General features: G+C 41.8%; 2 protein-coding genes across 2 annotated transcripts; both read right to left on the bottom strand.

Moving 5' to 3' along the window:
• Positions 1-675: 675 nt before the first annotated feature.
• On the bottom strand, positions 676-15,325 carry LOC100032852 (ly6/PLAUR domain-containing protein 2). The gene is made up of 3 exons (XM_016431930.2): positions 14,832-15,325; positions 7,659-7,778; positions 676-6,517 (listed from the first exon to the last, which is right to left on the bottom strand). The coding sequence occupies exons 1-3, from the start codon at positions 14,884-14,886 to the stop codon at positions 6,318-6,320; spliced, it is 375 nt and encodes a 124-aa protein (XP_016287416.1). The 5' UTR covers positions 14,887-15,325; the 3' UTR covers positions 676-6,317.
• Positions 15,326-18,569: 3,244 nt separating this feature from the next.
• On the bottom strand, positions 18,570-22,513 carry LOC100032862 (ly6/PLAUR domain-containing protein 2). The gene is made up of 3 exons (XM_001381749.5): positions 22,334-22,513; positions 20,153-20,272; positions 18,570-19,201 (listed from the first exon to the last, which is right to left on the bottom strand). Exons 1-3 carry the CDS (start codon positions 22,389-22,391, stop codon positions 18,993-18,995), a joined length of 387 nt encoding a protein of 128 aa, XP_001381786.2. The 5' UTR covers positions 22,392-22,513; the 3' UTR covers positions 18,570-18,992.
• Positions 22,514-27,023: the final 4,510 nt, after the last annotated feature.

Genomic DNA, 27,023 nt, shown 5'->3' with positions numbered 1-27,023 from the left:
GAAGCCAGCTTAGGTTGATTATGTCTGTTTTGAAATTTGTCTTTTCTGATTGCTTAATGTGAGGAAGCACACTTTTGGCAACCTTTGCTCTTTCTCCTCTTTTTTGGCAAATTATATATTCCATCTCTAGCTAGATGTTGCCAGCTATTAGAGCTAACCTAAGTAACCCAAAGGTGTATACAAAATACAGAGAGAGTATGCCTTTGCCCCAGTAATTTTGTTTATGGACAAATTTCTCAGTTTAAACTGTGTGGAAAACTACTAACCTGATATATATATATATATATATATATATATATATATATATATATATATATATATCTCCTGATCCTTCCCACAGGATTCTTAAAAAAACCTTTTTTACTGATGTATATATACCTTCATCCTTTAAGATGTGAGAACCATTCACAGAATCACCAGATCTTTTTTGTTTTTTAAATAAAGCTTTAAGAAATCTTGCTTGCTAACACAAAGTGGCTTTCTCTCCTATGTGGTCATCCTTGTGGGGCTGAACTGAGGCTCTGTTCACTGAGACTCAGTGAACGAGGCTGCTCTGAAGATGCCAGACACACCCCATATCCAAAGCCTCCCTGCCAGGGCTCCTGTTCTGTTGGCAGAGCTTTTGAGAACCCAGAGCTTTCCACAGTGTGATGAGACATTGAAGAAAAGAATAAATAACTTTTAAAAAGATTTTTATATGTGCTTTGTTTTTACATCACAGACATTTATAGATTACTCCCACTTCCTGAGATCTCTTCTCATAACAAAGAAGCACAATGAAGTAATACTCAATACAGTGACTTCATCTGAAAGTGCATGTAGCATTTCACCAGTAGTACCAATGCAATAAAACAATTTTCCTTCTGCCAACATCCATCTCTCTGTTTAAAAAAACAACAGAAATTTATTTTCTCTCTCTTTTATCCTCTATTCTACTGGGAAAAATGATTTTTGCAACAAATATGCACACTTAAGAAAAAGCAAATTCCCTCAATGAAAATACAAAGATATAGACAGACAGAGACAAAGATATGCCTCATCATGTACCCTAAATCCATTGCCTTTCTGTAATAGATGGCATGTTTCATCATCAGTCCTGTGTGTGTAATCACGAAGGATCATTGCATTGATCAACATTCTTAGAAATTTAAAAGCTATTTGCTTTTACAGTATTGTTATATATACATTGTTCTTTATTTTATTCATTAATTATTTCATCAGTTCATAAAATTGCTCATTTTTATAATATTGATAGTATAGTATAGTTTGTAATTATGATTCTACTCACTTCACTCTTCATTAATTAATATATTTTCCGTGTTTCTTTGTAATCATCTATTTTTATTTCTTATAGGACAATAATATTTCATTACATTGCTATGTCACTATTTATTTTGCTATTCCTCAAATGATAGGCATCACCTGAGTTTCTAGTATTTTTTTGCTGACACAAAAAGAGATGTTATAAATATCTTTGTATATATGAGACATTTTTCTCTTTCTTTGATCAAAGTATTTTGATATACATTCCAGTATTGGCCTAGCAGTGGTTTATCAAGGTTAAAGAACACTGTAATAATAACAAAAACAAGTTTACAAAGCATTTTACAAATATGATATCTTTTTTGTCCCTATAACAACCCTGAGAAGAAGTTGCTATTATTATCTTCAGTTCACTGATGAGAAAATTGAGACAGAAGATAAGTGATTTACTCAGGGTCACACAGCTAAGTAAGCATCTGAGCCTGGATTTGAACATGTTTCCCTCACTCTAGGCCCAGTAATGCTATTATTTGCCTCTAGTAAATTTTTAATATTTTTACCCAGTGACACCATAACAATTTTTATTATATCATAATGAGTAAAAATATGTATATTTCTGCATTTTTGTTAGATTTTCATATCCTAAAATATGATAAACTTTTTAAAGGTGTTATATATAACTCAGAATTTGTATATTTCCTTCTTTTCCTTTCAATAATTACCAAAGAATTATCACTTCTAATTTTGCTAAAATTCTATGCAGGCTCCTAAATTCTCATTTATTTTTTCCTTAGATTTATCTGTGGCTGATATGATATGCATTGTACCAAATGGTACAGCTTCTAAAAACTTGATAAATCAAATTAATTACAAAGAGAAACAGACACAAATAACTATTCTTCAAAATAATTCTTGTCCAGTGCATTATTTTAATACTTCTATTAATCAATGTTCTACAGAAGTGTGGATACTCCTATTCATTTATGCTATCTTACCTCTTACCTTGTATAAGTCTGGTCTATGTCTTTTCCCCAATATTATTATTTTTTTAAAATATATTTTATTTGATCATTTCCAAGCATTATTCGTTAAAGACATAGATCATTTTCTTTTCCTCCCCCCCTCACCCCCCATAGCCGACGCGTAAGTCCACTGGGCATTAGATGTTTTCTTGATTTGAACCCATTGCTTTGTTGATAGTATTTGCATTAGAGTGTTCATTTAGAGTCTCTCCTCTGTCATGGCCCCTCAACCTCTGTATTCAGGCAGTTGCTTTTTCTCGGTGTTTCCACTCCCATAGTTTCTCCTTTGCTTATGAATGGTGTTTTTTTCTCCTGGGTCCCTGCAAGTTGTTCAGGGACATTACACCGCCACTAATGGAGAAGTCCATTACGTTCGATTATACCACAGTGTATTAGTCTCTGTGTACAATGTTCTCCTGGTTCTGCTCCTCTCGCTCTGCATCACTTCCTGGAGTTTGTTCCAGTCTCCATGGAACTTCTCCCCAATATTATTTTTTAAACCCTTACTTTCTGTCTTAGAATCAATACTATATATTGGTTCCAAGGCAGAAGAGTGGTAAGATCTAGGCAATGGCACTAAGGTGATTTTCCCATGGTCATTCAGCTAGGAAGTATCTGAGACCAGATTTGAAATGAGGATCTCCCATCTCTAAGCCTGGCTCTCAATTCACTGATACCTACCCAATATTCTAGAAAAGATACATCCAATGGTGTGATGACCTGCCTTTAGTCCTTTTGTGGCTTGTAAGGCAGCAGTGAACCATAATTAGGGTCATAGATTTAGAGCTCATCTTAGGAATCACATAATCCAAAACTCTTAATTTTAAAAGTTCAGAGACTTGAAATAAGTTGCCCAAAGTCACAGAGATAGTAAGTAGAAGACTTGAACCCAGGTCTTCTGACCTCAGAGTCAAGTCTCTTTCTACTGCCCTCTTTCCCTGTCATATAAATCATCTCTGATGTCCTTTATATCTTACACACAAATCATCAGCATATATGTGCCACAATTTGCTGACCATTGGACCACATCTATTGAGATTTGGGTCACCTATAGCTGTGATATTCTGAGGGTATGAAGATCCATGATTCCTAGGCATGTAACTTTATAATGGGCATACAGATATATAAAGAATTGTTTTGTGCGATTTGGAGGTAGGTGGAAGGAAGCCATCACTGACAGAGGTGGGTGAAGGGAGGTCCAAGAAGGATTCCTGGAGAAGGTGACATCTGAATTGGTCTTTTAAGGATAGATAGGAATTTAAGGATGGGGAGGATATTCTAGGGATAAGCAATAGTATGAATAGGTAGAAATAGACCGTGTATTGGTGGGGTGACTCCTCCAGGAAAACACAAGGAGGATTCCTGGATCACGACTAACCATGTCTCTGCTCCAATGTTGTCTTTTCTGGATTCACTTAAATCCTATGTCCTCCTTTCTAAGGCTGCTATTCCTGGTCCTTCACTACTATTCCATCACTCGCCATCTCTTTTTCAGTTAATCAGTCCATCGACAAGCATTTCATAGTTGCCTACAATGTGCCAGGCACTGTGTTAAGCACTGTGGAAACAAATGAATGGTCCCTGTCCTCAGGGAACTCTCCATCACTGGAGTCGGTGTTTGCTTTGGAAGGTTTTATTCATGATGGGGAAAAAGAAGAACTCATGGATAGGACAGAACTCACTGGACATTGTCACAAACATTTGCCTTGATTAGCATCTTTACCAACCTCAAGATGATAAATATAGCCTGGTGTAATGGGGGAGAGCCTTGGATTGGGAATCAGAGTGTCTGGGTTTAGAACCCAGGTTACATTTATGTGTGTGAATTTGGACAAGGCACTTACCATATTGACTGAATATTTACATGCGGTACCCCCCCATGCTTAGCCGTGAGTATATAATGATGAAAAACAATACAATTCTTCATCTCCAAGAATTTAGAATCTGCCAAAGATTGTCTGACGAGGAAATATAATACATATACACATCCCTGGGCCTCAGCTTTTTTTCTCTGTAAAATGGAATCTACAAGATCTAAGGTATTTTTGAGCTATAAACCCTTTGAATTAAAGAAAGCGACCAGTGTGAAGAAAGCAGTGTATCTTGATTTATGAGGATGAACTAGATGTTGGGTTTGAATTATTTTTCTGGGTGATGGGAAAAGCTAGTTCATTGGGATTTAGTTCAGGGAAAAGATTACATTTCCTATGAGGCTCTAGACCTCAAGGATAGGGGTGATTAAAGTTCCCAGGACTTCGACTCCTGAGAGAGGGTGTACCAGGTGATTGCTTAGGGAATGGTCAGAACTCTTCAAAAGTGATATCTCACAAATCCTTGCTACTAACACCACAGGCGACCTAGTCAAATTCCTTGGTGATCAGAAACCTAGAAATTCTGTTCAATTGAATAAGCAGACAGACTTAAAGATCTGTCCACATGATGCACATGGACTATTTGTGTCAAACAATGATTCATCTTGGGGAGATTCAGAGGAAGATGTGAAAGAAGAGGAGGCTGCTTATTGGTTGAGGAATTCCATAAAGAGATCACTAGCCTGAAGGAAATCTTTGTTGAGATGAGGAGTGGGAAGGGTCGAATACAGAGGCCATTCCTTTCCTGTGCAATACTTTAGCTGTGGTATCTCCAAGAAAACAGGAGCCACCTGTAGAGTCTGATTCTTTAGGGACTGGATGCCATGGTTAGTGAAAGTGGGCCATGCACAGTGAGCCTATTGAGACTGATTTTCCTATAAGAGGGTGTGATGACTGGGGTTCAAGATATGTCTGTCAGTGGGTCATCTTAGATGAAGCCAGTTTAAGGATGGGGGCAAGGAAGATTTAGAACTCTGAGAGGAGGACTGGGAGAGAACTGGTGGCAGTTGGAGAACAAAGGCATCTGGGAAGAAAAAACTGTTCTGAGAGGGTTCTGAGGAGCCTTTGGGGTCTTCTGACCTGGGACCTGGACCTATCAGGACCAGTTTTGGGAGGCTGAGGAATTTCCAAAGCCACTTTAGATGATTCTGCTTCTTCCTTCAAGCTTATAGTTGATCTCCCTCCAAACATACATCTCCTACTTCCCTCAATCTGAAGAAAAGACATCTCAGACCTCTAAGGGAGGGCTGTGGACTCTCAGAAGGAGAGCATAGCTCCCTTATTCTTCCGTGCCTTCCTGAACTTATTCCTTCATAATTCTTTTAGGTCAAATGGATAAGTAAGTTAATAGAAGGAGTTGTTTTTGTTGGGAAGGGATGGAGAAATCTGTTTGGGCAGATTAATTATCCTTTCAGACTACGGATAATGTAGGATTGTAACAGGGCCTCCTATTCCCTCTCTCCTCATCCAGTTTACCCGAAACCCTTCAAAGCAGTCAAATATTTGTTCAAGCCTCTCAATACAACTTGAAAGGGTTACTTCAAGAAACTAGAGACAGATCTCACAAAGAATATCTGAGGCCATTCCCTCAGAGGCAGACCCCTCTCTCTTTATTATTTTGCTCAGTGATTTTATCAGCCCCCATGAGTTAGAATGTATGTGCCATACCCATGTGATACTGGTACTTAGAGTTATAGGAAAGGCATTGATTATTAGAAGACCCAGCAGCTTATTCACAAGAAGGGTGAAGAGAAATATAACCCATAAAATTGCTAATTGTTTTCCCATCTGTTTGGTGTTTCACCCCAAAGAGACACAATGAACAGGTATCTATCTCATTGATTTCCTTTCTCTCTAGTAGGCTCTGCTGACAATACAGATTAGATTTTTCATCAGATTAGAGATTTCCTTGGGACAAATATCTTGACTCTTCCCCCAAATTGGTCACTCTGATTAGGGTCCCCCTGAGGAAAAGGGACATGATTTTCTAGCAAAGCCATCCAGAGCATCCAGGAAAAGATCTTTCCTCCCATCACTTCCTTTTCTCCCCCACCATGATCTAGTGTTTTCCCCTCATACAGCTGGTATAAATCCATAGGTTCAAGCTTTCAGGTATTATTTCAAGTGCGTAGCAATCTGACCCTGACCTACCCTACCCTCATCAGCCAGCACTGAGCAGGACAAACAGGAATCCAGTTAGGATGAGGCCAGACCCCTGGGACACCAGGGCACCATTATCAACACAGAGGTCAGTGTTGCAACAGAGGATGGGCTTCAATTCTCCAATGGCATCATGGTCTGTGGAGGCACAAGAGGCAACACACCCTCGCTGAACAGTCTTCTCCTCCATGAAGGGGAAACCTGAAAAACCCCAGAGGGAAAGAGTGAGACAAGATCTCCATTCATCATTTGCTGCTTGTAGCCAAACTTTTAGGTTCCTAACTTCTGTGATATGAATAATACCACAGGTATCCAGATCTACAATAACCCCAAATTTCTGGATTCTCACAACACACACATATTGATAGGAACAAGAAGAGGAAGGGACCTTAGGGGTTATTTAGTCCAACCTCTTCATTTTACAGACAAGAAGACTGAGGTCCAAAAAGAGGACGTGATGTGTCCACAGTCATACAGGTGGCAAGGACAGAGCATGGTTCTCCAACCTCATATCTAATTACTCCCTCCATTCCTTTATTCAGCCTCTTATTCCTTTCTTCTACCCACTCACAATAACATGTTGAATTCTGGATCTCGGTTTTAGAAGGGACTTTGGAGGTCATCTCGTCCTCCTTACTAGGGAATATACACTTGACAAGTGAACAGTTGACTTCTGCCAGGATACTTCTAGTGTTGGGAAGCTACTACTTTCTGAGGCATCCTATCCCACAGGGGAACAGTTCTTATTGTTGAATGTTCTTTACATTGAAGGGGGGAAGGGAAGAAAATAGAAAACTATTGGATTAGGAATTAGGAGACCTGAAGTTCTATTTTTGACTATATCCCTGCCTTGCTGTGTGAACTTTCTCAAGTCATGGCCCCTCTCTAGGTCTTAGGTCCATCTATGAATAAAATAAGTCATTGAATAACTGTCATTTTATGAACATTTGAGCTGAAATTTGAACCCCTGTTATCTTCACTCCCCCTTCATCTTGAACCTCTCTTGAGGTCCAACCCAGGTTTAAACCTATGATCTGTCTTAGTCACAACTGTAGCTCTGGACATCACTTTAGAGATCAAATGAAAAACTCATTTATTAAACAGCTCTATGTGCCAGGCACTAAACCAGGTGCTAGGTACACAAATATAAGCAAATAGTCTTTACTCCCATGACTGCTCCGAGATTTGGTCAGTGAATTTGCAAATAGATAACTGGAGCTGGCTGTTTATAAGCATGATTCATCATCTTCTTTCCTCAGGGGTGATCATGGGCCCCCCAGAGTAAAGTCTCTTGGATTTGATGCTTTAGTTTTCCCTTGCCTGCAGAGACCCTGGGTCTTACCAGATTGCACGGGCAGCAGAGTGGTCTGGCACCATCCCTCTGCTGCTGAACAGTTGGCTACATCAGTGCAGAGAGACAGAGCTGTGGGCTTGGAGCAGGAGAAACAGCTCAGGGAACTACCTGCAATGCAGAGGCATTCTTAGTACCCACACACACATATATACACACACACACATGCACACACACATACACATGTAGTCATGTACACAGATAGATAGAGAAATATAAATGTACAGAGATATAGGTATAGAGCTACACATAAGTAGAGACCCAGAGAAAGGCACAGACCCCCAGTCTCAGACACAATGATAGAGAGCATGGACACCCTAAACACCAGCTGTCTGTCTCCTAGATCCTGTTTCCTTTACCTTCCCCAAACCTTTTCTCCATTACACCATGCTCAAAATGGGTTCAAATCCCACTACAAGCTCGAAATACTTATGCCACAAACTTCATCTTTCTATACCTCAGTTTCCTCACTTGTAAAATGATGGGGTTAGAATCACTGGTCTCTAAAAATCCTCCCAGCTCTAAATCTATAACCCTAAAACAGCACAGATTTACAGCTGACTGGCCTCAGAACTCATCAAATCCAGCCCCCTCATTACACAAAGGGAACTGAAGTCTAGAGAAGGGAAATGACACGTAGAGAGCATTCCAGGTGGAATTTGGACTTTGGACTCCTGACCCTCCTTTCTCTGCTGCAGATTCAACCATTTTGGCCAAATATGTGCCATTTATTAAGCCAACATTCAAACACAGGGATATAAAAAGACACAAACATAGAGTCACACTGACACATGTTTACAGTACATCCACCAACGACTTGGCAACACAGACCAGCTAATGCATAATCACGAAAGTAGACAAATACAAGGTCACACACACACACACACACACACACACACACACACACGGTGCTGATGCTGGATGTGTGTGCCTGCTGCTTCTTTCAAGCAGGTGAAACCCTTCCAAAGAATAATTTGGAACTATAACGGGCTATCTAACAGAATGACTTAGTGATACGCCTACTATGTCTATACCTCAGAGAGATCAAAGCAAAAGGAAAAGGTAATATTCATTGACAACTTGCCATATTACTAATGATAAATGTAAAATATGTCATAAAATATCATCAAGGAAATATCAGCAAATGTGATAGAGTTGTTCTCTTATGATAATGAGAGAGAACAGACAGAAAGTCTGTGTTGCCTGGCATTCCTGAATTATTAACAAGATGGGGAGATGGTCCTTGGCTCACAGGGTGGATCCTCTGTGATGGATTTATAGAAGAAATAGACAAAACTTGTACAAAATGAAAAGAATTTGATGGGCTGTAAAAGATTCTTAATTTTTCTTTTTAATTTCAAATGTTAATAAATATGTGCTTTGGGGGAAAGAAAAAGGGAAAGAACCTATATGTACAAAGATATTTATAGCAGTTCTTTTTGTGGTGGCAAGGAATTGGAAATTGAGGGGATGTCCATCCATTGAGGAATGACTTTAACAGTTGTCGTATATGATCGTGAAAGAATACTATAATACTATAATAAATGGCTAACAGGATGGTTTCAGAAGAACCTGAGAAGACATACAGCTGATGCAAAGTGAAGGGAGAAGAACCAGGAGAATGCTTTACACGGAACATTGTAACAATTATCAACTGTGAAGGATTTTCCAACTCTGATATAATGATCCATGACAATACCAAAGTGCTTGTGATGAAAAATGCTGTCCGCTTCCAGAGAGAAAACTGATGGACTCTCAATACAGGTTGAAGCATTATTTTATCTTTATTATTTTTTGGCCATAAGCCTAATATAGAAATATGTTTTGTGTGACTTCATGTGTATAATGGGTATCATACTGCTTAATTGGTTGGGGAGGAAATGAAGGGAAGGAGAAAATTTGGAACTCAAAAAAATTTTTTAAAGAATGTTAAATTTTTTTTAAAGTAGGCCAAGTGAATTTTGGAAAACTAACCCCCATTTATGAAGCGAGATGGGGGTGGCCCCCGCTCTAACAGCATCTGAGGGCTTATGTGGAAAAGGCTAAGCTGGTCTCTTAGAGTAGGCTGACTTCAGATCCTTGAGCTCTCTTCAATGCCTGACCAACTTCCAGGGATTTTCTTCTTTCCCATGAGATCTTTCTTTGTCTGTCTAGTCTGGGATTTTCTCAGAGGCTGAAGACTCTCTACAGAACTAGGCAAGATAGCCTTTTTGGATCTTAGCTTATTTATCTATTAATGAAGGAGTCAGATTAGATTGTGTTTTAGGGCCTTTAAAGCTCTAAATCTATGATTCTATAACTCTTCACAGGGAATGAATGAATAGAAAAGCATTTATTAAGCAATTACTTTATATAACTATATGTTAAGCACTGGAAATTTCAAATCAAAACAAAAATGAAGATGAAATTCCTACCAGATATGGGAGATCTGAGTTCAAATCTAGTCTCAGAAACTTGCTAGCTATGTGACACCAGGCAAATCATCAAACTTTCCTCAGCCTCAGTTTCTTTATCTATAAAAATGGGAAAATAATAGCATCTACTACCCAAGTAAAGCTAAAGTAAGATAATAATCTTAAACCACTTAGCACAGTCCTTGGCATGTGGTAACCACAACAGAAATATTATTGTTATTATTATTATTATTATTATTATTATTATCCAAAGAAGTTCACATTTTAGTCAGGGGAGACAATATCCAAGAAAATTCCAGTGATGTTTTTAGCAAACCTGAGAGTAGTACATCTTTTTTTGTATTTATGTTATTTATTTTTTGTTTATATTCCAAGTTCTGAGTTGTCTCTCTCCCACTCTGACCAGTCCTGGGCTAGATAAGGCCAAAATTTGATACATATATATATGTATATATATGGTGTATGGGGTGCTCAGGGAGGAGTAGTATCTCTGGTATGGAGGGCTTGTCGTGCCCTCCTAGGGCAGCTCTCCAGCCTCTGACCCCTACCTGACACCCAGCTCTCACTTGTGGCTCCCAGTAGCTGCTAGCATGCGGCAGCTGCCATACCCGGGACAACGGCTTCTACAGGCCGACTAAACCTCGTGAGAGTAGCCATCGGGTCGTCGACCCCTGGTGAACCAGGGCTTTGCTCACCCAGCATGTGAAGACTGCTTCTGCCGAACAGATGGAAGAAACCAATAAGAAGGTTCAACAGCTGAGAGCACAAAAGACAACACGGCCATCCAATGCAGCTGAGGAAGTCTCCAGGTGTAACGACTTTTCGTGCCATTGAACCCAGGCTTCCAACACCGAGAGAGTGGGACTGTCTCTGTGCATCGACTTTTGCACTTAAATCTCCTTCACACACAAGTGTCTTTGTGCACACTCATCTACATCACAGATGAAAGCGCCCAAAGACAATCGTCATCCTCGGTTACCAAGAGACTACTGCTATATATGTAGAAAAATATTATATTTACTTAAAGCTTTTTAAAAGTAACTCTGACCTTCTGTCTTAGAATTAATATTAAATATTAGTTCCAAGGCAAGAGCATGGTAAGAGTTAGGCTGTTGGAGTTAAATTATTTGCCCAGGGTCACACAACTAGGAAGTGTCTGAGTTCAGATTTGAACCCAGGACCTCCTATCTCCAGGGCCCGCTCTTTACCCCTGGAGCCATTTAGCTGCCCAATACATACTATCTTGTATCAGTTTTTTTCTTCCCCCCTCTGGAGGTGGATAGCATTTTCCTTCATATGTCCTTTGTAGTTAGTTTGAATATTCATATTACTCAGAATAGCTTAGCCATTCACAGTGTTCTTCAAATAATATTTGCTACTATGTACAACATTCTCTTGGTTCTACCTGTTTCACTGTGCATTATTTCATTCAAGTCTTTGCATGTTTTTCTAAAATCAACCTGGTTGCCATTTCTTACAGCACAGTCATATTCCATCACAATCATATTCTACAACTTATTCAGCCATTCCCGATAGCTGGACGTCACCTCAATTTCCAGTTCTTTGCCACCACAGAAAGACCTGGTGTGAATATTTTCGACTATATATATTCCTTTTTCTCTGATCACCTTGGGAAACAGACCTGAAAATGGTACTTCTGGGTCAAAGAGTCTACACGGTTTTATAACTCTTTGGGCATAATTCCAGATGGCTCTCCAAAATGTTCGGATCAGTTCACAGGTCTATAGGCTATGACTAGTTCATAAATTGGATTTAGGTGAGGCAGAGCTGCACAAAGTCATCAGTCTCACTCTCTCTTCCAGAGTCATCCAAGTCCATTGGCAAGACAGAAGTCAGGAAAATTGGGATGCTCTTGGGGTCCTCAAGGTCTAGCCAAGGTCAAAGCATTCCCCAGCACCTTGTTCTACCACCACCTCCATAGCCATTGGAACAATCTGTTCTCGTCCTCTCCTGCCTTCACATTCTTGGAGTAGATACTTCCCTAACTCACAGACAGATTTGAGGTCTCTGTGTCACTCTTACCCTGGTTTAGCCTGTCTGCCAAGATGATTTACCAGGGTTTGGCCACTGGTAATGCTATGGCATCTCTGAGCCACAGGTGAGAACTGGGTGGCAGGTGGACACCGAAGGAAGAAAGCAGCCCTGAAAAGGGCTTGGGAAACCCTCACACCACAGGCACCAGACTTTCCTGAATACCCTGAATGCCCCATCCAGAGTAGGGACTGTTTGCTGAATTGAAACTAGTTGTTTCCCATATCTGGTTTGCTAGTTTCAATTCTAGTTACCAGGCAGGTCTGTCTGTCCCCTGCTGGCCAAGCTCTTTTATATCTGTCTAGATGCCCCAGCTTTGATAAGACCAAATTCTTTTTTTCAGACAGAGCTGAATAGTAGGCCCTTTGAGATCATTTAGTCTACCTCTTCTTGTACAGAAAAAGATCAAAAGAATCTTAAGTGGAGTCAGAGGTGTCCTAGTAAATGTTTTACAACTAGCTCTCTGAAGAAAAGGTCTATACAACACATTTTTAAGTATTGTCTCCATTATTAACATTTTCTCTATCACTTTCTTAAGCCTAGACAATCAATAAAAGAACAAATCAAGTGCTGATATCTAGTTTTTGCTCATTTCTGAGGTATAAATCTTCATGCACAGATTAAAAAAAAAAAACCTTTACCTTCCATCTTAGAATCAATACTAAGTATTGGTTTCAAGACAGAAGAGCTGTAAGGGCTGGGCAGTGGGGGTTAAATGATTTGCCAGGGTCACAGAGCTAGGAAGTATCTGAGGCTATATTTGAACCCAGGACCTCCCATCTGTAGACCTGGTTCTTGAGCCACTGAGCTACCTAGCTGCTCTGTCATGCTCCAAATTTAACAGTCTGTCCCACTTGGTTTCAGCCTGTTGTTTAGCTGTTTCAGACGTGTCCAACTCTTTGTGACCCCATTTGTGGTTTTCTTGGCAAAGATAATGGAGAGGTTTGTCATTTCCTTCTCTAGCTCATTTAATAGAGGAAGAAACTGGGGCAAAAAGGGTTAAATGACTTGTTCAGGGTCACACAGATAGTAAATGTTGGAGGCCAGATTTCAACTAAAAAAAATGAGTCTTCCAGACTTCTAACTTCGGGTCTGGTACTCTATCTTCTGTGCCACCTAGCTGCCCATTGGAGCAGTTTGCCATTTACTTCTCCAGAGGATTAAAGCAGAGGTTAATTGATATACCCCCAGGGTCACACAGTGAGAGAATGTCTATGTCTGGCTTTGAACTCAGGCCCAGCATTCTATCACTGAACCACCTAGCTGTCCACATAGCTTTAGCTTCAATCAATTAGTCAAATAGCAAGCATTTTTTAAGCACTTAGAAGTTGCCAGGCACTGGGTTAGGTACTAAGGATAGAAAGATGATAAAAGAAACAACCCCTACTAGAATGAAGTCTATACTCCTGTGATGAGGATATCTCTATCTCTTAGTCTATTCTAATAATAATTCTAATAACTATTCTAATAAAAATTCTAATAACTATTCTAATAATTAGAAAAATTTTCTTCCCATTTGCAGTCTGGCAGTTTGGTCCTTCTGTAATCCCAGAATCATTTTTCTCATCCCAGTTTGTGGACCCACAAGTAATTTGTCATTATACCTGATGCCCACTGAGCTAAAAGTTCCTACCTATACTTACATCCCATTGGCCCAGACTTAATCCCCAACAGGATTAAAGGCAGTATAGTCATAGACAGATATGGTCATGAGTAATGGACAGTATTGATCTAGGAGTCTGGAAGACCTGAATTCAAATCCCACTTTTGACATATTAATTCTAGAACCTTGGATAAAATCACTTAACCTCAGTACCCCAGGCCACTCTCTAGGACTATTAGTCTTAGAGAGTTAGCCAGAACTTCACTGATTGGAAGAGTTTCAGTAATAATGACAGAAATAGTAATAATGTCAATTCAGTCATTCTACAGTTGTGACCCCATTTGGGGTCTTCTTGTGGAAGATACTGGAGTGGTTTGCAATTTCCTTCTCCAGATCCTTTTATTTAAGAAACTGAGGGAAATGGGATTAAGTGACTTGCTCAGGGTCAAGTATCTGAGGCCAGATTTGAACTCAGGAAGATGAGTCTTCCTGACTTCAGGTCCATCACGCTATCCACTGCACCACCATAATAATAACATCTATACAGGGGTTTTAAATTTACAATAACTTTAAAAATATGACCTCATTTTATCCTCACAATAATCCTGTGGGGAAGTTATTATTGTCCCCATTTTACAGATGAGGGAACTAAAGCTGAAGGAGGTTAAGTTAAGATTAAGTTAAATTAAGTTAAGTTAAGATTCTCTCAAGGTCTGAATAGCTAATTAGTGTCTGGATAAGATCTGAACCCAAGTCAGGTCTTTCTGACTCCAAACCCAGCACTTTCTTTATTGAATAGAACCTAGTACACGTCTGGTTCAAAAAAAGGATTGAGATAAACAGAGAGGAGGGAAAAGCAGTGGTTATAAGGGATGCCTGGGGGGCCACCTTGCCCATCTCCCGGCAGCCCTTCTGCAGGTCAGTGCCAGGATTATAGAGAACCAGGTGTTGCCCAGGCTCAATCCCTCCCTCCCCACAGCCCCGGAGCTGACATACAGCCCGACAGGATTTGGTGGACTTTCTCGGGGCTCCCAGGCACTCCTGGTGCCCGCCCTCTCCCTACATCCCCTAGCGGATGCTGGGGATGCTACTTACCTAAGGGCAGGGCGGCCACAGCCAGAAGGAGGACAGTCAGGACAGGCCTGGGCATGGTGCACCAGGAAGTTAGCAGGGGCCTGGAAGGTCCTGGGGAAGGTGAATATGGGTAGGGATCGAGGGGAAGCCCGCCAGGGGGGGTGGGGGAGAGCACAAATTCAAGGTGTAGAACTCTCCGAGTAAGGGAGGACCCGGCGGGAGAGTTGAGCTGGGGAGCTTGTGTGAGTGGCAGAGGAAGCCCGGCTTAGTAGTAGCCCAGGGTGGTGTGGGCTGGGCGGGGACTCGAGTGCCAGAGGAGGGTGTAGAGAAATTAGAAGAGCTATCAAGCATAGAGGAGCCCAGGAGGGGGTGGGGGCGGGAGGGAGGGATGGGGTGGAGGGGATGCGAAGCCGGAGGGTATGGGGGCGGGAGAGTGCTAGGAGCCCGGCCAGGGTGGGAGTGGGGATAGGGCTGGCCATCACTGGGGAGAGGAAGAAAGCATCTATGTACTGCCCTGTTCCTGGAATCATCCGCCGCGGGCTGGAATGGACTTCAATAATAATATAGTCCATCCCTCCTCTTCTGCAGAGAAGGAAATCGAATCCCGTAAAGAAGAAGCGATTGGCTCAGGGTCACATAGGTACAGTACAGGTCTCCGGCTGAGCCAAGATTTGAAGTGATCCCCTCCTGACCCGAGACTCTTCTTCTCCCACCCTCATGAGCATGAGCTTGACTGTGCTGGGACTAGGCTGGGGCGGCCTGGTTGGGACATGGGTAGTTACTTGTTCAGAAAAATGTGGGGTAAAGAGCATAAGAGCAGGGAGTAGACCGGGGAAACTGCTGGCCAGATGGCAAAGATCTAAGGTGGGGAGAGGAGAACCTGGGGCAAAGGCAGCTTCATCTTTAGGGGGTTGAACAGCGTGGATGGGGGGCAGGGAAGGGGCTACGTGATCAGGTTCAATTTGTGTGAGCTCTGGGAACTGGGAGATAGATGTGTGCCCAGTTTGTGCCTCCTGTCAGAGATGAGAAGCATCAGCCACACCATGGGAGCCCTTTGGCATCCTGACCAGGTCTGCCAGATTCCTCTGCTGCCCCATTGGTCCCTGCAACTGCCTGGGGAAAGACAATTTGGGGGAGCAGCAAGGATCGGGCTTACCAGCTCTCGGAGACCATGGAGTTCAATTTTTTTATTTGCAGATGAAGAAAGGGAAACCCAGATCCCGAATGGCACCTGTCCAAAGACTCAAGAGGTCCGTTGGAGGCAGAGCTGGGACTGGAACCAGGTTGGCCAATACAAGCCACCTCCTCATAGGAAGAGAATCAAACGATTTAACTTACATACAGACAATTCTTGCTTTATCAAAGGGGACTATTCAGCAGACCTCCATTAAAGCTTTTTATGGATTTGTCCAAAACTTAGGGAGGAAAGGAAGGAGGCAGAAAGAGAGCCATACTGTAGGTGGAGGAAGAGAATCAGCACACTGTTCAAGGACATATGGGGTTTGGGAACAGGAATGAGAGCACAAGAGGAATATGTGGGCAGAGCAGGAAAAAATCTCCTCTGTCTCTCTCTTTTTTCTTCTAAACCCTTACCTTACATCTCAGAATCAATTGTATATTGGTTCCAAGCAGAAGAGTGGTAAGGGGTTAAGAAACTTGCCCAGGATTACAGAGCTAGGAAGTGTGTGAGTTTGGATTTGAACCCAGGACCTTCTGTTTCTAGGCCTGGCTCTCAATCCACTAAGCTACCTAGTTGCCCTCATTAAGTCTCTTCTCTTAGCACTGGAGATCTCAAGCCAAACTCCTATTGCACTGTGAACTAGGTGGTGACAGCCTTGGTGATGGTGGTCTACTCTGTATTCTTCTGAGTTTTTATTTTATTTTAATTTTGGTGGGAGAGTGGGAGGCCAAGGAGAGCAGAGGGGCTAGAGGTGTGTTTGTGTGTGTGTGTGTGTGTGTGTGTGTGTGTGTGTGTGTGTGAGAGAGAGAGAGAGAGAGAGAGAGAGAGAGAGAGAGAGAGAGAGAGAGAGAGAGAGAGAAAGAGAGAGAGAGAAAGAAAGAGACAGTGACAGAGACAGAGACAGGAAGGGAGTGGGGGAGAGAGAGGAAGGGAGGAAAGGAGAGAAGGAGAGAGGAAGGGGAGAAAGAGAGATGGAGGGAGGGAGGGAGGAAAGGAGAGAAGGAGAGAGGAAGGGGAAGAAAGAGAGAGAGAGAGGGAAGGAGGGAAGAAGAGAGGGAGAGAAAGGGAGGGAGGGAGGGAGAGAGAGCACAATGTAAAATTGAGATTTGAACTCTAGACTTCAATCCCCACAAGCCTTTGCTCCACTTCCCCAAAATGCTTTGTAATCTCATGGGAATTCTGAGTTGGGCAGAGATCAAGGAAGGATTTAAGCTGGTGGCAAAGGTTTTTGGGTCTCTTTTTGGACTTCCGTTTTGGAGCAGATGTGGCTCTTTCCATAATGTAGGTGAGGTCTTGTCTAGGCCTCTGGCCTAGGCACGTTTTCCTTATCCTGTATATTCTTTAATCCTTAATCCTTAATAAACCTCTAAAAAAAATAATACTCCTTGCAGAGAGAAACTAATTTCTACCTGCCTCAGTCTCCCCATATTCCTAAATTTTAATCTTTACAGCAAGCAAGGTTCTGTAAAGTTAATATAGGAGTTCTTTTTTGGAATGCTAATTTCTTTTAGCATTCTTTATTTAAAGAATTTGTATAAAATGATTTTACATAAACCTAGAATCATCTGTACTTAGATCAGACCCTTCTTTCTAGCCTGAGTCATGCTTGGAGTCAGCCTGCCTGACCAGCTTACTGGATGGACTGCTGGGCAAGGAGGTGAAGTCAGGGGTCTAGACCCCTCTCTCCACTGCCCCTTACCCCTCCCCCACATACTCCTCTACCCATCCTCCTCCTTCTGTATTGGGATGTACATGTCTACTTGTGACTGTATTTGCTTATGTATCTGCATTGTCTGTATTTGTTCCTCCAAGATCAAGTAAGAGGCAGATTTGGGGAACTTTGTTGGGGAGGTAACTTAGCTTAGTGGAGAAAGTGCTGGACTTGGAGTCAAGCTAGACCTGAATTCAAATTCTGCCTTTAACATTTACTAGCTGGGTGACCTTGGTCAAATGGTTTAATCTCTGAGTTTCAAATTCCTCATCTGTAAAATGAGTGTAATAGGACTTTCTTGTGTTGAATAAAGAGATGCTATATGTAAAACAAACCTTTTACCCATGGAGAAATGCTGAAGATTCTTCTTCATTTAAATATTTATCTACAATTGTGCATGTATGAATCTTTGTGTCTTTGGGGCTAAGAGATCCTGTGCTCCCAGTGTCCACATGTATATTAGAAGTCATATTTCCATAGGACTTTTAGGTACACAAGACTCTTTCTCCACAACAATTCTTTGAAGTAGGTAGTGCAATTATTTTTATGTTCATTTTACAGATGAGGAACTTGAGTTTTGAGTAAGAATTCTCTCCAAAATGTCCCTGACAAGTGGTCATTCAGTCTTTGCTTGAAGGTCTCCACTGATCGGGATGAGTGATGCTCCCATCTGTTCTGTCAAAGGGCAGTTTTAAATGTCAGAAGAGAAGAATCAAACAGAGTGGAGACAGAAAAAGAGACAATCACCAGATAGCAAAAATAGAAACTAAAAGAAAGAGGAGACAAAATCAGAAATGGAAAGGAGTGAGAAATAGGGACACGGGGGGGGGGGGGGAAGGGGGAGATAATAATAACAATAATAGCTGACTTTAAGATTTAGATATCAATTTATGCTTTGTAAGTACTGTACTTTACATGTCTTATCCCATTTGACCTTTATTACAACCCTGGGAGGTATGGGCTATGATCCTCATTTTATAGATGTGAAAGCTGAGGCTGAAAGCAGTGAAAGATAAAGAGGATTAGAAAGGAGGCAAGAATATTTCTACTCTGCTCAAACCAGGGACTCTCTGAGGGTCAGGGCTGAGTCTCTCTCTCAGACTAGAGATTCTTGAGGGTGAAAATTCCATTTTTTCCCTCTCGGGCTAGTGACACCCTTCTTTCCCACAATCCACAGCTAAAAGGCTAGCAAAGAGCTAAGGTTAGGGAGCTATCTCACATCTGAATATTGAAAAAGAAACACTCAGGATAGGAAGCAAAGAGGAGATAATGCTTGTCCAACCTTATCCCTCTAGATTCTAGTGTATAGGAGTAGGAAGGTGAAGAAGAGGAGGGTAAAGACCACCCCCCAAAAGCCTGTCAGGGCAGCAGCCCCTGTGTTGCACAGGTCTTGGCTACAGCATGAGACAGGTCGAGTGAGACCGATGCCATCCACATCTGAGGGCACACACTGCTGGGCACATGCTTTTGTGACTGTGGCATCTCCCACGAAGGGGTACACTGCAATGAGAGCAAGGAATAATGGACAAGTCAGGAGGCCCCAACCCAACCCATCAAATTCCCATTCCCTGATATATTCCCCTCTGTTAATACAAGCCTCTGATCACTGAACCCTCACTCAAAAATCCCTCTCCTCCAGAACATCATCTCATGGAAAGGATACTGTATCTCGAGTCAGAAAACCCGGAATACACCCTAGCACTGTCACTTCCAGTGTGATCTTGGCCAGATAAATCCCTGTGCCTCTGTTTCTCATCTATAAAATGAAGGGGTTGGATTAGATGACCTTTAAAGTCCCTTCCAGCTCTAAATTTATAATCCTCTGAAACAGAATTATAGCATACTTATTATAAGGTATATCGTGCTTGTTTTTGTTCTTCATCCTCTCCCTTCTCTCTTCCTGCCACATCTCACCCAATCTCCTACAACCCACAACCCCCACCTCTGCTGATGGCAGAGACTATAAAGGGTCCTAGGGTTTAGAGCTGGAAAAGAATTTTAGAGACAATTTGGTCTAGTCCTTTCATATTAGAGATGGGAAAATGAGACTAAGCGAGGTGAAAGGACTTTCCTGAAGTCATACAGGTTGTAAGGAATAGAACTGAATTCAAACCCATCCCTCTGATCTCAAATCCAATGTTCTTTCCGTTATAAAGGCTGAATAAATATTGTTGAGTCACCATTTTATAGATGAGAAAACTGAGACCCCAAAAGACTCTTATGTCTTGGTTAAGGACACCTGGATAATTAAATGGTGAAACTGGGATTTCAAATCATACTTCCTGACTCCAGGGCCAGAGTTCTCTCTACTAACCCCATTGACATTGTGGGACAGCTGGAATTACACTATGGAAATTTTCTTTCCTGCATTGTTTTGTTGGCTTTGTCCCAGATCTGTCATATGAGGACTCCCCCCTCCAGAAATTCTTGGACCTTGACCTCTTTCCTCACCTTCCTCCAGAGAATACATGGTTGTCTTGCACATGGTCTCCTCAGGGGCACAGGTAGCAATGGTAGTGCACTGGGAGACATTGGTGAGCTGCTGGCAGCTGTAACATTTCAGGGCAAAGGCTAGTTGGGAGAAGGAAGGAGGGTAGTTAAGCAGTGGTTCCTGAACATTCTGGGTCTTTCTAACCCTCGGACCCAAGCCTGATGGGGACAATGTTTCCTGTCCATGTGGAGCTTCTGATTTAAGGGGTGGGGGTAAAAACGGAGCTTCTGACCTCAAAGACCTCCCTGAGTCTGAAAGGTGACATAGATCTACCATGGGGGCCATGGGTCTGAGGAAAATAGCTCCTGCACTCTAGAAGCCATTCATCCAGTGGAAGAGACTCCCAGCCTACTCAGAGCCAGGATTCTGTTGTGTCCAGATTGGGAATCAAGGAACCTGGGCTCAGTCCTGGTTCTGACTCTGGTTTGCTTTGTCATCTGAAGGTGAGTCCATTCATCTTTCTGAGCTTAGGAATTCCCCTGCATCAAATGAGGGGGGCAGTATTAAGCTGATGCTTTCTAAGACCCCTCCTAGTCTGACCATCTAAAACAAAAAGGATCTTGGATGTTAGGGTTTGGGTGAGAGTGGGGAGTTAAGAGAGGAAATGGGCCTCTTGAGGGAAGAGAGTGTTCCCCTTTGTCTTTTGGGGTAAGAACTCTGGAGTGGAGGTGTGTTATGTAAACAGTGGAAAATAGCATACCAGGAATAGCCTATACCCTTCTCTCTGTACATTCTCTCCCCTTCCCTCCTTGAAACCTGATCCAGCCTCAGCACGTCCCCTCTAACCAACCAACAACAAGCACAGGCATCTCATGGAGACAACCAGATTTCCTGCCCTCTTCATGTGTGACTTGGGTGAGGCACCACTCTCAGGTTAACCCCTTTTCCCCCAGGGAAAGAGGGAAATATTTTGGATCTGGCTATAGTCCTATCTCTTCTCATTCCACTGATCCCAGATGATTCAGACAGTTAGACCTGGAAGGGATCGTTGAGTTGCACTAATTCAACTCTATTTTACAGATGAGAAAATGGAGTCTCAGAAAGGAAAAAGGCCACACAGTGAGTCAGAGGCGGCCGGAGGGATCTTGGAATCATCTTTGGCTCTCCTCTATTGTCCATTCAATGCGTTGTCCAACTTTGTTGACTCTACAAATGTTGCCCGTGTTCTCCACTCCCATTTCTACCACCCAAGTAAAGGTCTTTTTGTTATCTCTTACCTTAACTATTGGAATATTCTTCCTATCCAATTCCCTACCTTCTCCCCTCCAAGCTATCACATACACTGCCTGTCACTCACTTCTTAATTACTTTCAATGGCACCCTATTGCCTATGGGCTAAAGTTAAGACACTAAGCATTCAAAGTCCTCCTTAGACTGACCTTATTCTACCTTTTCACCTCATCTCACACTTCTTCTCTTCAAACAGACTGATTCTCATGATCCTCCATACCTCTCTCCTCTCTTTTTATCTTTCTTTCTGTCTAGCCTAAGCTCTAAACTCATTGAGTGTAATTCTATCTCCATCTTTCTATATTATCATCTTTCTATATCATCATCTTTTATCTCATCTTTTTCGTATCTCAATCTGAAAGAGTACATCGGTATATATAGTCTTTCCCTCCTTCCCCCTCTCTCTCCCTCTTTTCTTCTTGCCTCCACTCCATCTTTCCATATTTCCATTCCACTATCTCCATCTCACTTTGCATCTCCATTTTGATATCTATTCTTTATTTCCATTATCTTCCCATTCTCTTCCCCCAGGTCTCCTTCCCAGCTTCTCCTGCAATTTATTCTCTGTTTCTGTCTTTGTCTCCCTATGAAACAGGTGGGCTAAGGAAATCCTGAGTGCTGGGAGAAAAAGAGAATGGCAGATATATGGGGTGTTGTCTTTCTTCCCCCCCCCATCTTTCTCTCTCTGTCTCTTTCTCTGTCTCTCTGTCTGTCTCTGTCTGTCTATCTGCCTGTCTGTCTCTCTTTCTTTCTCTTTGCTCCGGTGCTTGTGGGGAGTATCTTGTGAATTAAAAGAATTCTTCACTTAAACCTATTCTGGAGTCCTTTCCTTGGCCCAAGAAGGCTCTTGAGCCTACTTCATTACCCCCTCTCCCCTTTCCATTCAATCTTAGCCCCCATCCCCATCTCACCAAGCTCCCCGAATGCAGCAGTAGTCACAGTCAGGAGTAGCAGCCTTGATGCCCACATGTTCTCCTTGGTTGTGTCCAGTATCTTCCAGGCACCCAAGGTAGGCTTATTCAGAGAGAGGAGGAGGAGGAGGAGGTAGGAGGAGGAAGAGGAGAGAAGAGTAGAGAAACCTGTTTTCTAAGAGGATTAGCCTCATCTAGTTTCCAGGACCTCCCCCTTCCCTTCCTCTATCTCTCTTTTTTCATTGGGCTGTTCAAGAGTTGGGCTGGCCTAGAGGCTGGGGGCCAGCACCTGTCCCTTTGGGCTTGGTATCTTGCCAAAACAGTGACCACTTCATCTAAGAGGCCAGGCACTGGCAAATGCTTTCCTGAAGCTATTCCATCTGCATTTTAATGAAATTTAGTAATCATTTGTTAAAGGTTGCATTAATCACTGTAGTAGGTTGCCAGGATACAAAAGCAAAAATGAAGTAGACCCTGTCCCAACAGAACATGCTGCCTCAGTGGGTGGTAGATTCCCTTTGCTAGAGGTCTTCAAGCAGAGACTGAATGCCCACAGATCAGGTATACTGTAGAGGGGATTCTTTTTTGTTTCTTTGTTTGCTTTTTATATTTAATTAGTTAATTTAGAATATTTTTCCATAGTTGCAAGAATTATGTTCTTTCCCTCTCTTCCCCAACCCCCTCCCATAGCCAGCACACAATTCCATTGGGTTTTACATGTGTCATTAATCAAGACCTATTTCCTTATTACTGATATCTGCACTAGAGTGATCATTTAGTCTACATCCCCAATCATATCCCCATCAATCCATGTGATCAAGCAGTTGTTTTTCTTCTGGGTTTCTGCTCCCACAGTTCTTTCTCTGGATGTGGATAGTGTTCTTTTTCATAGGTCTCTCAGAATTGTCCTGCATCATTGCATTGATGATAGTAGAGAAGTCTATTACATTCAATTGTACCACAGTGTATCAATCTCTGTGTACAATGTTCTCCTGGTTCTGCTCCTCTCACTCTGTATCACTTCCTGGAGGTCATTCCAGTTCACATGGAATTCCTCCAGTTTATTATTCCTTTGAGCTCAATAGTATTCCATCACTAACATACCACAATTTATTCAGCCATTCTCCAATTGAAGGGCATCCCCTCATTTTCCAATTTTTGGCCACCACAAAGAGCGCAGCTATGAATATTTGTGTACAAGAATTTTTCCTTATTATCTCTTTGGGGTACTAACCTAGCAGTGGTATGGCTGGATCAAAGGGCAGATAGTCTTTTAGCGCCCTTTGAGCATAGTTCCAGATTGCCTTCCAAAATGGTTGGATCAATTCACAATTCCACCAGCAGTGCATTAATGTCCCAATTTTGCCACATCTGTAGAGGCGATTCTTGAAGGGAGGAAGGAAGGAAGGGAGAAAGGAAGGAAAAAGGAAGGAAGGAAGGAAGGAAGGAAGGAAGGAAGGAAGGAAGGAAGGAAGGAAGGAAGGAAGGAAGGAAGAAGACTTTGTCTAGGGTAGGTACTTGGTTGAAACAGCTTCAGAGGCCCCTCCAGCACTAAAATTTGGTGGTTCTGAATTTTCATTCTATTGAGGGGATACAAAGATAAAGGGGCTAGTATAATAGAAACAAACACACAAGCAAAAAACAACCTTGGACTCAGGTCAGGAAGACCAGGGTTTAGATCCTGCCTCTGACACTTATAAGCTGTGTAACCAGATGATGGGGTTGGACTGGTGATCTCTAAGGACCCTATTAGTTCTGCAATCCTTTGAGGTCACAATTTTCTAAGCCTCAATTCCAGTGAAATTCAAAAATAACCTTAGTGCCTACATCACAGGAATTTACAAAAATCAGATGAGATAATGTATGCAAAATACTTTGCAAGCCTCAGGATGTTATATAAATGTTAGCTATAATTATTTACATTTTTATCATTATTGTTTTGTTCTTAGTGTTATTAATCTGAGTAGTGTGGAGCTATTTTCCTTGTATAGGGTTGTTTTAAGTATTGTTTTTTTCCTGTTGTTTTTATCTCTTTTCTTCCTTCTTTATTTCTTTCTCTTTCCCTGCCTTCCCTTAATCATTCTTTCTTTCCTTTCTTCCTTATTCCATCTCTGTCTCTTTTTCTCCTCCTCCTTTTATTATTTTGTGGCTGAGAAGGTGTAACTAAACCTAAAGAAAATTCTAAAGAAGCCTACTTAGTCTCTATGTAAGAAAATTTTCCTTAAAATTAGAGTTATCTGAAAGGAGAATTAGCAACCTTGGAATATAGTGAGTTCTCCTTACTGAAGACATTTGAACTGAGACCTCTTATCTCTGTACCTTAGCACAGACTACTCCAGGTCAGGAATGCACTCCTTCAGTGCTGCCTCTTGAATACCTAGTTTTCTCTAAAGCTCGATTCAAATGCCACCTTCCACATGAGGCCTTTCTGAATTTCTTTCAGATGCTAGATCCCCCCCCCCCCCAACATTACCTTGCATTTCTTCTGTTTACTTTTTAGTTTATTTTTCTCTGGTCATCCTATAGAATGGCCTCTTACAGAATATAAGTTCCTTGAGGGCAGAGTCTCTTTCATTTTAATCTTAATATCCTCAGCAACTAGCACAGTGCTTGACATATAACAGAAACTCAGTGGATGGTTGTTAATTGACAAAATGAGACCGATTCACTATTTGTGGACGTCATATTGTATATGTTTGAAAGCTACTGTATTTAGGGAATCTCTGTTCAGGTATGGTTTGAACTTGGTGTTCTCTGATTTTGTGATTTTATGATACGAGTGTGATCTGACTTTTGCCATGTTCATACAAGTATGGCTGCAGAGGATGAAGGAGCACAGACCTACCTATGGGCTGGGGGATGTAACAGTTAAAATTTAGGGGAGACTGAGGCAGGTAGAAATTAGTTTCTCTCTGCAAGGAGTATTATATTTTTATGAGGTTTATTAAAGGTTAAGGATTAAAGAAAATACAGGATAAGAAAGCACATGACTAGGCCAGAGAGAGGCCTAGACACAACCTCACCTACATTATGAAAAGAGCCACATCTGCTTGCAAGCAGAAAACAGGGAAGAAAAAAAGACCAAAAGGGCCTTTCCAATCAGGTTAAATCCCTTCTCGATCTCGGCCCATGTGAGAATTCAGTGAGATTACAAAGCATTTTGGGGAAGTGGAGCAAGGGCTTCTGGGGATTGAAGTCCTGGATTCAAATCTATTTTTACAGGGATTCGTTTATCATTTTTCCAAAGTCTTTGTGGCCTTGGACTTGACCTAGAATAGACTATCCCAAATGCCCGGGTCCCTGTGACATCAAAGGAGAGGATGTTAGCAAGAACACACAACTAGATGAAATGATTCCTCACTACTCCATATTCTTTCTCTGGGGTCCTTTTCCTCCAGGCACCAAGGTACATTGCATAGTCTATCCCAGATGCATTTTGTACTTGTCTTTTGTGTACTTTTCTCCCTTTGATGGATTATAAGTTTGTTGAGAATAGGAAATCTTTCATTTTTTTCTTTATATCCACAGCACTTGGCACAGTGCTTGGCATATAGTAGCTGATGAATAGATGCTTATTGATGGATTGGTTTTCTCTCTTCTGCTTTCAATTCTCTTTGTCTCTGGTTTTTTCTATCCTCCACCAAACTATATGCTAAGGTTGCCTCTGGGAGGCTGGGATAGGGTTGGCTTTGGGGGTGAAGGAGGGCTATCCCAAAAGGTCAAACCCAAAGGGGACTTGATCTCTATCTTGTCATCAGGAAGCATTCTGCTTAATTATGAGTCCCCCAAATATCGGTCTGATCAGCCACAGTTGCAAACACTGTACCTGACATCGTGATGTCATTTTGGTCCTCTGAGTACAAAGAACAACAATGAGAGTCATACAAGGCACAAGCAGAGGTATAGGAAAAATAGGATTTAACCAGAAAATATTGCGATGTGTTTGGTTTATTTAGCATTAGAGTAGAGATTCAAGGAATCCATGGAGAGATTTCAGGAGTCGGTGAATTTGGAAAAGAAAAAAACGACATCTTTATTTTCACTGATCTCTTACCGAAATTGAAGATTTATTTCAATTATTTAAAAACATTATTCTAAAAAGGGATCTGAAAGCTTCATCAGTCTGCCCAAGGGATCCATGACATAAAAATGGTTAAGAACACCTGTATTAGAGGGACAGAATTGCCTGGACCTGGATGAGTGGTAATCAGGAAAAGCTTTCTGGAAAAAGAGAAAATGAACTGAGAAATGGCATTTGACAAAAACAAAAAGACCTGGGATGGGGAAGTGGGGGAGTAAATAAAATGAGTGTGTGAGTGTCCCAGGTTGGGAGAGAATTCCTTTAAGAAACAAATTTAGGAGTCAAGACACTCACTTCAAGGGTCCTTGGGTCTCTTATAGAAGAAGAAACCTTCATCTGCTGGTCCAGGCCCCCCTAAATGTTCCCTTTCTTTCTCTGCTTCATACAATATTTGGGCCTTTACTTGTATTACTGTTTAGTACATCGTTCACTGCCTCACACCCAGTAAACACTTAATAAATGCTGGTTGACTGATTGGTTGACTGTAAGGTGACTATTCCATACCTTCATGTTCATTGGGTAAAGGGACCTTTTGGGGATGCCCTCTTCCCTTGTTGGGGCCTTAGCAGGGATCTGCAGTTCCATTGTCTCTCTGGGTCTTACCCAATT

The sequence above is a fragment of the Monodelphis domestica genome, chromosome 3 (genome assembly GCF_027887165.1).
Source record: "Monodelphis domestica isolate mMonDom1 chromosome 3, mMonDom1.pri, whole genome shotgun sequence".
NCBI classification, from domain to species: domain Eukaryota; kingdom Metazoa; phylum Chordata; class Mammalia; order Didelphimorphia; family Didelphidae; genus Monodelphis; species Monodelphis domestica.
Note: the sequence above shows the minus strand (reverse complement) of the source record. Positions and strands in the feature narration are given on the sequence as shown.